The sequence below is a fragment of the Musca autumnalis genome, unplaced genomic scaffold, assembly GCF_047663935.1.
Source record: "Musca autumnalis isolate F117 unplaced genomic scaffold, ASM4766393v1 scaffold_5, whole genome shotgun sequence".
In the NCBI taxonomy this organism is placed as follows: Eukaryota; Metazoa; Arthropoda; class Insecta; order Diptera; family Muscidae; genus Musca; species Musca autumnalis.
The window spans coordinates 85,836,960-85,849,085 of NW_027412088.1; the positions used below are offsets into that span (position 1 = coordinate 85,836,960).

Consider the following 12,126-nt stretch of genomic DNA (forward strand, 5'->3'; position numbering starts at 1 on the left):
ATTTGAACAACCCCAAAAAATGACACAAAATTTCACGGTAATCAACCACAACCATGATGGGAACCCAATGACTGGGTGTTGTCTTCATTCCTACTTTTGTATTTATTGTCTCGAATATTCATTGACTTTCAAAGTTGTTTCCGTTGTTGTGGCGCAATACTGCAAAACCAAATGTTCACCATGTCCTGAACAATGTTCAACACAAGATTTTTCGTTGATTTCTTGCCCTAACCTAACCATCACATGCCACACCAGCATCCACCTAACATGAGATCACATTCAACAACGTAAAGTTTCCCAAAAATTAATTGTCATGGCATTCAAGAGAAAACAAGAACTTGCACTGCGTGATTTGTGTTTCAGTCCACGGAGAAAAGCAATCCCTCCTCAGCATACCGAGGCGTAGCAGTGGTTGTTATATGCGGCAATTGTTCGTCCACAATTTTTCGGCTGTTTCAATTGCATTCATGAGAATGCTGTTTGATTTAGGACAATAGCTGGTAGGCTTAATACAGATTGGGCTTGATAATTGTTTGGTGGTCTGTTAATTGGTTCGGTTCCACTATTTTGTGCTAAATTAAAAAAGTTTAAAAGTCTTAAAGACCGGCATGGATAGGTATTTTGAATCTAAACTTTTAAAGATTTATGTAGTTCAGGGTGGACATAAGTTGAAACGAAATTCAATTATTTGGACAATTTTACTTGGTTTTTAGGATTTAAGGTAATATTGGTCTCATTTATAAGACGTGTCCCGACTTCAAAACATTTTATCATCGTAATGTTGTGAACCATGGAAACGCAGATTCCAAGGGTTCAAAGAATTTAGCAATCACCTTGACGCAGATTCCTTTAGATCCTTGGGTATCGGAGAGATTTTTCCGGAACATCGTCACTGCTGCAGCTGCTCGCTACATATTTTTGGTCGAATATTCGAGATCAGACCATATTTCCCAGCAGATATTCGACGTATGAATCCTGAAGTCCCGAGAGTTAGAAAGCTTACACTTGAAGTCAACAGGCTACTAGGCGAACATATGCGGAAAAAGATGCTAGAACACCTTGAACAATGCAACATTGGTACAGGATTAAGTAAATCTTGGGCAAAAAGGATGACAGAACGGCTGTTACTTTCAACAGCGTGGCAGTAACTGACCCAAAGAGGTACGCGTGTTATTTTAACCGGCAGTTCAGAGAACACACCGAGAGTGAGAGGGCGAAGAGGTGTGTATCACGCCGTAGAAGATCCTACAGGCACTACTACTCCCCACGATGAGAAGCTGTTATCCAATTTCCCAACATCAACATGGATTTCGGAAAATGCATAGTATTACAACAGCATTAGATGTCATATCCACACATATCAGTAGAGGACTGAACCATAATAGGCCGTGCGACCGAACAGTCATGGTGGCTCTTGACATATCGAAGGCCTTCCATAACGTCAACCATGCTAAGCTGTTCGAGGGTATAGAGAAAACTACTCTACAGCCGTGTTTGAAACGTTTGGTGATCAAATATATGTGCGGACGCCAGTCGTTCGTGGAATTCAGAAACAAGATGTCCAAACCCGTAGAGTGAAACAGGGAGTTGCCCCAAGTTCCACACCCTCCAGACGGTATAGAAATCATAATGTTTGCCGATGATTGAACGATCATGGCGTCGGATCCTATCGTCAATCACACATGTGGTAGGTTAAATGTCTACATAGCTGACCTAGTACAGTTTTACCATATGAACAATATGAAAATATCCGCCCCTAAATCCACTGTCACACTGTTCACCACTTGCACGGCTGAAATGAAGCTCCCACTGAACATAGTGGTCGATGGTGTACAGATTCCGATTACTACTATTGGTGTAACGTTCGATAGCATGTTTAAGTCGTCCACGCAGTACACTGCTATTTGAGATAAGATCAGAAGTAGGAACAAGGTCCTCAAGTCGCTGGCCGGCAGCATTTGGGGTGGTGACAAAGAAACCTTGTTGATCACTTACAAAGCGTGGTACGCAAATGTTAGCGCTACGTAGTGGAAGAATATTCCAACCTGCCAGAATGCCGCCCTGCGGACTGCAACAGGGTGCCTTCTCATGATACCAGTGCGCCATCTTCAAGAGGAGACGAAGGTTTTACCGGTGCATCAGCATAACAGGATGTTTTCGATGCATTACCTGATTAAGTGTTATCGCGGTGAGTATCCCTGTCATTATGTAATGGACAGGCTTCCCTCATCCAGGCTCGTCAGGAGAAATCTTCATGATCTAGAGATAGAGAGAGGAGCCTATCAACCAGGCTTGGATGGCATCAACTCTGATACGATTGCGCTGGCAGTACAGAGATACAGTGCGAATGCCATACTTGAGGTCCACCCCCATTTATCGCAGCAGAGGAACGCCATTTGCAAGGCAAACACGTGTGATTTTAGCCCAGTTAAGATCCGGGCTATACAGCCACCTACCTCAACTCGCATTGGGCCCGAATTGATGTCACGATACCTAAAATTTGCAAGGCATGTGGATTGGGACCACATGATACCCAGCATATGTTTAGCTGCCCAGCTAATCCCACTCACCTGTCTCCTGATTCTTTATGGATGCAATCAGTCCAGTTTGCAGAACTTTTGAACCTAGATACAGAAGAATCAGAACCTGATAACTGAAATAATGTACGAACGAATATATAAGCGTTGCTACAATCCCACGGCAGGAGCTTCTATGCACCGAATTGACTAGGAATAATCTTCGACTAGGGGCCGTCGCGTCTACAATTTCAATTTCCTACCACCATCGGTGCGGCAACATATATCGGAAGGTCTGTTCCGAGCAATTTTGGTCCGTGCCAGTATAGAAAATAACCCAAATCCACAAAATGCGATGTTCACCGACGCATCAGTCAGTTGTAGAGGGTGTATGGAATGAATATACTTCTGGAGCTGTTCTGGTCTTAGTCTCCTCCAAACGTTATGTTTCTGCTTGCTGCTCCAGATTGGTGCCCGGACTTAACTCCCAAAAGGATTTGTTGGGAGTTATGTCCTTGAAACAAAGCGGACATAACTCCTAAAAAATTGCGGACATAACTCCCAAAAATTTTTTATTAATTTCAAAATTATTTCATTGCTTAACTTTGAAATTAATGATTATAAAAATTGTTATAAATTGTAGAGTAGAAGATAGAATGTAAGCACAATTATACTTTTGAAAAGGTCTAAGTGCCAACCAATGCCGAAGTATCCACAAAATCCTTCTGATTTCATAAAAAATATTTGAAAACGAAATTATGTCAGAAGCAGTTCAGAGAATTTTTACCATACTACGTTATTATACGAAGAAATTTTGTATACATCATAATTATTTAAATTTTTCAATATGGACATTAGGGCTATAACCAAAAAAATACCACCACATAGCCGTGTGGAGCATGGAAAAAAAATTTCCGCACCAAATGCATTGAAGTTCTGTAATGCATTTTTTAATTTTATCTGTCATAACAACATATTTGCTTTTCATTAAAATTTTTATTTTTTTGTAATCTAATTTAAAATCATTATCAAAGCGTTCTGGACCAATTTGTTCTCAAATCGCGCCATTTCGGACCATATTAGGATTTTTGACACTATTGCAATTTTTGGTTTTTCTTTATAAACTCGTGAATTTTATGTTTATATTTTTTAACCTATCGGACAAGAGAATATGGGGTCGTTTGCAACGAATTCGCGAAAGTTACAGGCTATTTTTGTTGACTTTGCTTGTGAGAATCGTATTTGTTTTCTACAAAAATACAACACCAGTACCATGTGGGCAATTTTGTCCTAATAATGAAAACGCGTTTCTAAGATCGATTCGGTGAAAAAAGTCTCCGCACCAACTTTGATTACTAAAACCCTTTTGATGCTTTTTCTACTTATAATTTTAAATTTTCTTTGTTTGAATAAATACTTATAGAAAAAAATACAATTCTCACAGGCAAAGTCAACAAAAACAGCCTGTAACTTTCGCGAATTCGTTGCAAATGACCCCATATTCTCTTGTCCGATAGGTTAAAAAAATGTAAACATAAAATTCACGAGTTTATAAAGAAACACCAAAAATTGCAATAGTGTCAAAAAATCCTAATATGGTCCGAAATGGCGCGATTTGAGAACAAATTGGTCCAGAACGCTTTGATAATGATTTTAATTAGATTACAAAAACAAAAATTTTAATGAAAAGCAAATATGTTGTTATGACAGATAAAATTAAAAAATGCATTACAGAACTTCAATGCATTTGGTGCGGAAACTTTTTTCGCGGTAGAGAAAAATTGACACCGTATTTCATAATAGTTTTTCATGCTCTACACGGCTACGTGGTGGTATTTTTGATATCTGCAAAAAAGTGCAAAAAGTTATATCCCTAATGGACATGTTAATACAAATTTTTTTCTTAATTTGGAGTAGTAATCTAAAATTGTTATTTTAATGGAGCGATTTTCAAAGTATTTGCATATCATTACAAAATGTTTGTATTTCTTTAATTGTGAAAATATTTCTTAAGAAAATCACGCGATTGTTTACAAAAATATTTTCGTCTGCGGCGCTATTCGCTTTTCAAAAGGCATTTGCTCATTTTTACAAAAACTTTTTGAAAATATTTTTGTAAAAAATTGCGCAATTTTTTTTCAAAAATATTTTTGCCTGCGGTGCTTTTGGTTTTCCAGAAATTATTTGAAAATTTTTACATAAACTTTTTATCTTCTTAAATTGTGAAAATATTTTTGCGGCGCTTTTGGTTTTCCAGAAAGTAATTTGAATATTTTTACAAAAATTTTTTGTCTTCTTAAATTTTGAAAATATTTTTGGAAAAAATCGCGCGATTTTTTCAAAAATATTTTCGCTTGCGGGGGGGTTTTGGTTTTCCAGAAAGTATTTGAATCGAGCGATTTTTCCAAAAAGATTTTCGGCAGCGGAGCCTTTTGTTTTTCGAAAAGTGATAACAAATTATAAAAAAAAAAACTTAAAAAAAATTAAATAAATATTTATATATTTAAAACATATTTTCGCCTGCTGCACTTTCGTTTTTCAGAAAGTGTTTGCAAATTATTTGAAAATTTTTACATAAACTTTTTATCTTCTTAAATTGTGAAAATATTTTTGCGGCGCTTTTGGTTTTCCAGAAAGTAATTTGAATATTTTTACAAAAATTTTTTGTCTTCTTAAATTTTGAAAATATTTTTGGAAAAAATCGCGCGATTTTTTCAAAAATATTTTCGCTTGCGGGGGGGTTTTGGTTTTCCAGAAAGTATTTGAATCGAGCGATTTTTCCAAAAAGATTTTCGGCAGCGGAGCCTTTTGTTTTTCGAAAAGTGATAACAAATTATAAAAAAAAAACTTAAAAAAAATTAAATAAATATTTATATATTTAAAACATATTTTCGCCTGCTGCACTTTCGTTTTTCAGAAAGTACTTGCAAATTAAAAAAAAAACTTTTTTATTTTCTTACTTTATTTTTTCCTGCAGGCAGAATTTTTCATTTTAAATAGGTTTGAAGGCAAATTTTGAATATACACTAATACCTCGATTTGCGTTAATAATTGGTTCCGGCAAACTTCAAAGCAATGCGAAACAACGCAAATCGAAACACATGTTTCCACGTGTTTGTGTGAAGAATTTTTTAATTGGTTCCAAAATTGTTTTTTAAAGTTTTTTTCTGCATTTTGCACTATAAATTAAAGCGAATGGTTTTTAATATTTAATGATACAAACGATATTATTATTACCATGTAAAGAACATCAAAATCAGTTAATTTACCAAAAACTTAACTAAAATAGTATAAATTCATTCCTATAAAATAATTTTTTCATTAAAAAATCGTCAAATTATGCGAATGATTTGTAGCATTTTATTTCTCTGAGAAAATCTGTTTATTTTTGGTAGAATAAATTTATTGTTAAAAATATTTCTTTATAAAAATTACCGCTGTTATTTTCTGAATCGTTGCCCACAAACATTTCAATTGCCTTGGTTATAAGTTGCTTAGCTTCTGATATTTGAGTAAATTTTAAAAAATATTTTTCTGTGGTAATTAGACGTTGGTGATTGTCCCTCTAAAGCATGTTCTGGGGCAATACAGAATAAAAGAAATCGTTGCTAATTGTTTTATCGTGTGACGTTAAGAACCCATGTTATATTCACGATATTCAAAGCCAATTTTTTATACCACGCAAATCGAATCAGTAACGCAAATCGAAACAAAATCTATTATTTTTTTGTTAATGCAAATCGAAACAACGCAAATCGAGGCAACGCAAATCGAGGTATTAGTGTAGTTCGATTTGTATTGGCTACTACTTATTTTGTACTTAATTTTCTAAAAAAAAAAGATAAATCAGTTATAAATTATATTATGAAATGAGAAATAAAATAAATAAAAATCAATAAAATTTTAAAAACGGACATAACTCCCATTGGGACTGAACGAAGACGCTCCTACGTGGATAAGAGAAGATTGCCGCAGCTTGTCACAAATCACCTTTGTGGCATGAAAAATGATGTCTCGTGGCAACCCGTTATTTTCCTTTGCTCAGACCATCTTCCTATCATCGCACGATGGGGCTAATAGCAGGTTTTCGAGGCAAAAAGTCAATTTTTGAAGTTAACAATTTGAAAAAAATGATAACGGATTTCGATTGCCAACACTCTGAATCACTAAAAATAAAAAAATAAATCAATCTGGTAACATCACATAGCGACATACTGATCTGGCAATGGTGACATATTTTCATATGCATCGTTTTCCGACATTCATTATAAATAAGTAGTGAAAGCATTTTATGCACCAAAAGGAACATTTCAACGTTTTTATATTTTTTAAACATGGAAAGCTCTTTAATTGGTATGTAAAATAAGATAGTGTTAACAAATAATAAAAATGTTATGTGTGGTAAATGTATTTTTGAGGTGAGATGTGATGTCTTTTTTGGTGTATTTTGCTTTGTTATCAATATGTTCTCTGGAGTATAACTTTTGAGATCTAAGTAGATCTAGGATATTATATATATGTGGTGAAAGGTATTAATGTGTACTATCATTTTGTGAAAAAATTAGCTGCGCCCATCTGCGCCTTTTCATAAAAATCTGATTTCAGATGTCGTAATACTTAAAAATATGGACATTTTTATGTTTTGGTTGGAGAATAATCGGAAACTCATTAATGTTATCAATTGGATTTCGGAAAAATTTAATGGACGTATATAATAATATATAATAAAATATTAAAATATTTTGTTGTTATTCAAACAATTGAATTACAACAAAATATGGACTCAAGCTGAAATAAACACAAAGATGTAAAATTCTGCAGTCCAACAATAAAAAAACGCCAACAACAATAATAGGCATCAGCACGGCCTTGTTGACCAATGCGTAATGCAAAAACAACTTTCTTGTTGTTTTTACCCCCACTTATTGAAGCAACATTCCTATGTTCGTATTCTTTGCGAACCAAAGACGACATAAAAACAGTGTGGATATGAAATTATTTAGTTCGACTCAAATTGTAGGGTTAACAGCTTTAGGACCATACAGCAAATTTCTCATTTTGTTTAATTTGCTAGATGGCTTTATTGACCTGTTTATCGATACAGAGTCGGCGAAAAAGGGAAATGATGAAGTTGTTTGGTGACAACTGAAACTATAGTATTCCCTACCCTTCGCCCGCAACTAATCAATTTCATATCCACTTTAAAATATTTTGTTGTTATTCAAACAATTGAATTACAACAAAATATGGACTCAAGCTGAAATAAACACAAAGATGTAATAATATATAATTTCAAAAATATCGCAGACAAACTTTGGCTTTTGTGGCGGAATCTTAGCCGATTTTTACCTTATGGAACCTCATTTTATTAAATTATAACAAACCACAGACAAAACCATGAAATTTTAACATATGTATATAGGGGAGCTATATCTGAAGCGATTTCAATATAACTTGACGAACTTATTTGTATCCGAATTCCATAACATTTTCCAAATTTTATTGTAATTTGATGGAATTTGCGTGCTGGGTCATTTAAATCGGGCGAACATATATATGGGAGCTATATCCAATTCTAAACCGATTCCAATATGATTTATCAAAAATGTTTCTAGAACAAAATCCGTCGCACATTTCAAATTTCATCAAGATTGGACATACATAGCGGGATTGGCGCACCAAATACCTAAAATCGGGCGAAAATATATATGGGAGCAATATCAAAATCTGAACCGATTTCAATATAACTTGGCAAACTTATTTGTAGTCCTAATTCCTGGTATTTTCCAAATCGCATAAAAATTGGGCAGAATTTGCGTGTTTGGTCCATCAAGTGCTTGAAATCGGGCGAACATATATACGGGAGCTATATGTATATATGAACCGATATGAACCAAATTTGGCATATTAGTTTCTAAGCCCATTATAAGCATCTGTACAAAATTTGGAAGGTCTAGCTTACCCCAGTGATTTGTTGCCTCGAAAACCTGTCATTGGCCCCATCGTGCATCGTCTCCTTAAAGAAGCTACCCGACTTCATAACCTCTGGCCGTCGTACTTTTTCTGAACCATTGAAAAGCTGGTTGCCAAGTTTTCAGAGAATTAACAATCACCGCTTCAAAGAACTGTCCATTTTCTTAGATCCTCAGGAAGCTTAGTGAATTTTCCCGGACAGTATTAGGGCTGCAGCAGCTGGCTACATATCTGATGGTCAAATACACGCAATCCGAATAAATTTTCCAGCAGAGGCGAAGGGAACAGGAAATGAGCATGATGGAAACCAAGAGTTAAGGCCTGGGTACATAAGCTGCCTCGCCTGCTTACCTTGCTTGCCGCTGGTAAAAGAACAATAAAGCAGGAAAGCAAGGTAAGCAGGCAAGGCTGCTTATGTACCCAGGCAATTAGGGGACTTACTTTCGAAGTCAACAGACCAGTAGGCCAACATAAACGGTAAAAGTGGCTAAACCACCTGAAACAATGCAACATTGGTAAAGGATTAAGTAAATTGCGGGAAACGGGAAGGAAGTATAATATAATGGCTGTTACTTTCAACGGCGTCACAGTGACAGATCCGAAGAGGAACGCGTGTTATTTTGACTGGCAGCTTATAGAATAACCCGGCGAAGATAGAACAAAGAGGCCGAGGAGGCACCATTACAATTTAAGATTAGCGATGTGCAGACGTCATCCGAAACGCGAAATCGTCCAAAGCGGTGGACCCAAACGGAATCTCAATGGTAATGCTTCAGCAACAAGTATCCACCCATATTGTACCATACGCCTAGAAAGTTGGAAGGGTGATCCCGATACTGAAACCTGGCAGGGATGATAGCAGATGTGAATAGTGTAAGTCGATTTCCTTCTTGTCGCTATTAGCAAAGCAGTTCCATCGTTGCTCGACAACAGCATGGATTCCGGAAAATGAATAGCACCACAAAAAACGAAAAACCTGGCAAAACCTCTAAAAATGAATGGATTTAGACCTAACCTTGGGTTTTTTATGTTTTTAGGGTCGCTGGTTTCATTTTTCGTATTTTTTAACTCTCAGGCGGTCATTAAAGCAGTCTTTTGGTCACTTCTCCTATAAAATGTTATCGATTCAGATCAAAATATTCTACAAATTTGTTCGCCATCAATTTTTACTATTGGTCCTAGAATACACCAAAACTCTATATCTTCCCCAAACACCAGAAATATGCAAAATTTTAAACACATTTTAGGGTTAAGGGCGTACTTCATGTGGGTTTTGGCAAAATTGTCATACAAAACATCATTGTAGAAGAATAGCGTCAAAGACAAAAATGTTATCCGGTAAATTTCAGTATAAGTCACCAAAGAAATAAAATCTCTATTCGCATTAAATACCAAGAAAATATCGGTATAAATTTTCCCAACAAACAAATTGGGATGCAAGCTTCTATCATTTCCACAGTTTTGCAAATATTTGAGTTGAGATCACTTGGAATTCTTACACTTTACGTGTGTGGTGTCTTTGGCAACTTTACTGACAAGAATACTAGGAATATTTTTCTTAAAAAAGTAACCGTAGTGCGAGTTACGAAAGGGGGTTTTTGGTCCCTTTTTTCACAAATCTTAAAATCTCTACTAACTACATCATGCGAAATTTACTACTTACGCTTGAACATTTTTATGATCCTGTATACAATTCCTTAACTCTTTAACATTATCCTCTGCACTCATTTTATCATCTCCTCCGACACGCTGGATACGATCGGCCAGGGCACGAACGTGGTAAATCATCAACGTTATATAACATAACGGATACATATCATTATTGCCATTTTGAAATATCGTAAATGTTTGAGCTAAATTTTGAAAGATATACGCTGCCAAATAATTGCTTTGTTCATTGTCAAAGAGGACGGGAAACCAGGCACTGTACACCAATGTATGATTGCTCCAACCGATGTAGGCAAAGCCAATGGCACAAAAACTATAAAACGAAATATACACCGTATAATACCAATGGCACAAACGTACACCAGTCAAAATATTCATGCGATCCTTGGGATGAGCACTGCAACGTTCATCCAATAGACGCAAATAATCGTTTGCCTTCAAGAGCAGACTACGACAATGTAGTATGGCCAATTCCTTGGTCATCGATATGGCAATGGTCATGCTCAACGACAGATTTCCAATGATTTCCTCCAATGATTTGAGCAACAACAGATTGGCCAACATGGTGGCGTGTAGACAGAAACCTGCCAGGAAATTAATTACCACTGCATACACAAGGTACAAGAAGTGCCAGACTGGATATGTCCTTACGACAGCCGGTGGATGTATACCAATAATGGAGAAATTCCACCAGAGATATTTTAGGCCATAGACAGAGTTTAATTGTTGGCCCACATCTTTAGGCTGTCTCAATTGCATGTTGACTTTGTCTGGACGAAGGATTTGTTGTTAGTTCGGAAATTTTGTCGCTGGTTGGTGGTAGGTAGGTGATGATGAAAATAATTGTTTGCCAACGGACGTAGTTCGTTTTGGGACGTCGTTACTACCGTTCAGTTACGTTTGTCAAAGTTGTCGAACGTCGTAGCAAATTGAAAAATGACTGACTGGATAAATGAATTTTGTTAAAGGGGTTTTTATAGAGAGCGTCTAACCAATTTATGGCTAGCTGTTGCTGCAGCTGAGAGGTTACTTCTATTAGAAAGGTGTTACCGTTTTAATTAAAGTGTTGGATAATAATAGGCGTTTAGATTTGTAGGTGTGATAAGTACGTACGATTTTTTCGTTTTAAGGCTAATTAAAGAGAGATGAAATTATTTTGAGTTAAAGAGGGGTTTTAAACAATTTCTTTTATAATTTTCAAAATATATAAGGGAAGAACATACAAGAGACTTCTTTGATAAATTGATGAAATCAAATATGTTTATACCCTCAGCATTTATGCTAACGAGGGTATATACACTTTCATACGGGCAAAATGTGCCTCGTCGAAATAATGGTTTTAGACCCCAAGTATGTTTGGACGAAATGTGTTTCAGACAATTTGGATTTGATTTAGCCATGTCCGTCCGACGGTCTGTCTGGCTGGCTGGAGCGCACGATAACTCTCGAACGGATCAACGGATTCAATCCAAAATTTGGCTTTCGTAATATTTTGTCCAAACTTAGTTTAATTTCGAAGATGGGTTATATCGGTCCACTCCTTCCGGTACCTCCCCCACAAAAGTTCGAAAATGTTCGGAAAAATTGTATGCACGATAACTCTTAAAGGGAGTAACCGATTTGGTCCATACTTTATACCAGACTTAGATAAGGTTCCAATATGGACTCAATCGGTTCACTCCTTCGGGTACCTCCCACACAAAATTTCGGAAAATTTCAGTTTAGGACCTGCTCGCGAATCGCTTTGATTTTTGTTGTAACAACTTGTATTCACTACCCCCCATACGACGATACAAGTTTCATCAGGGGCAAGTTTATACTTCCTGAGAAAATAGCCTGAAAGGTGCAAAAAAACCTCTATGACACCGTGTGTAGTGGTTGGAACGCAATATTACTCTCGAATGGATCTACAGATTCGGTCCAAGATGTGGCCTTCGTAATATTATGTGAAAACTTAGTTTAAGTTCGA

At 36.2% G+C, this 12,126-nt stretch overlaps 1 protein-coding gene across 1 annotated transcript; it reads right to left on the minus strand.

Annotated features, from left to right (window-relative positions):
• Nucleotides 1–10,148: 10,148 nt before the first annotated feature.
• On the minus strand, nucleotides 10,149–10,916 carry LOC141386680 (odorant receptor 59a-like). The gene has a single exon (XM_073955599.1). The coding sequence runs from the start codon at nucleotides 10,914–10,916 to the stop codon at nucleotides 10,149–10,151; it is 768 nt and encodes a 255-aa protein (XP_073811700.1).
• Between the last annotated feature and the right edge of the window lie 1,210 nt (nucleotides 10,917–12,126).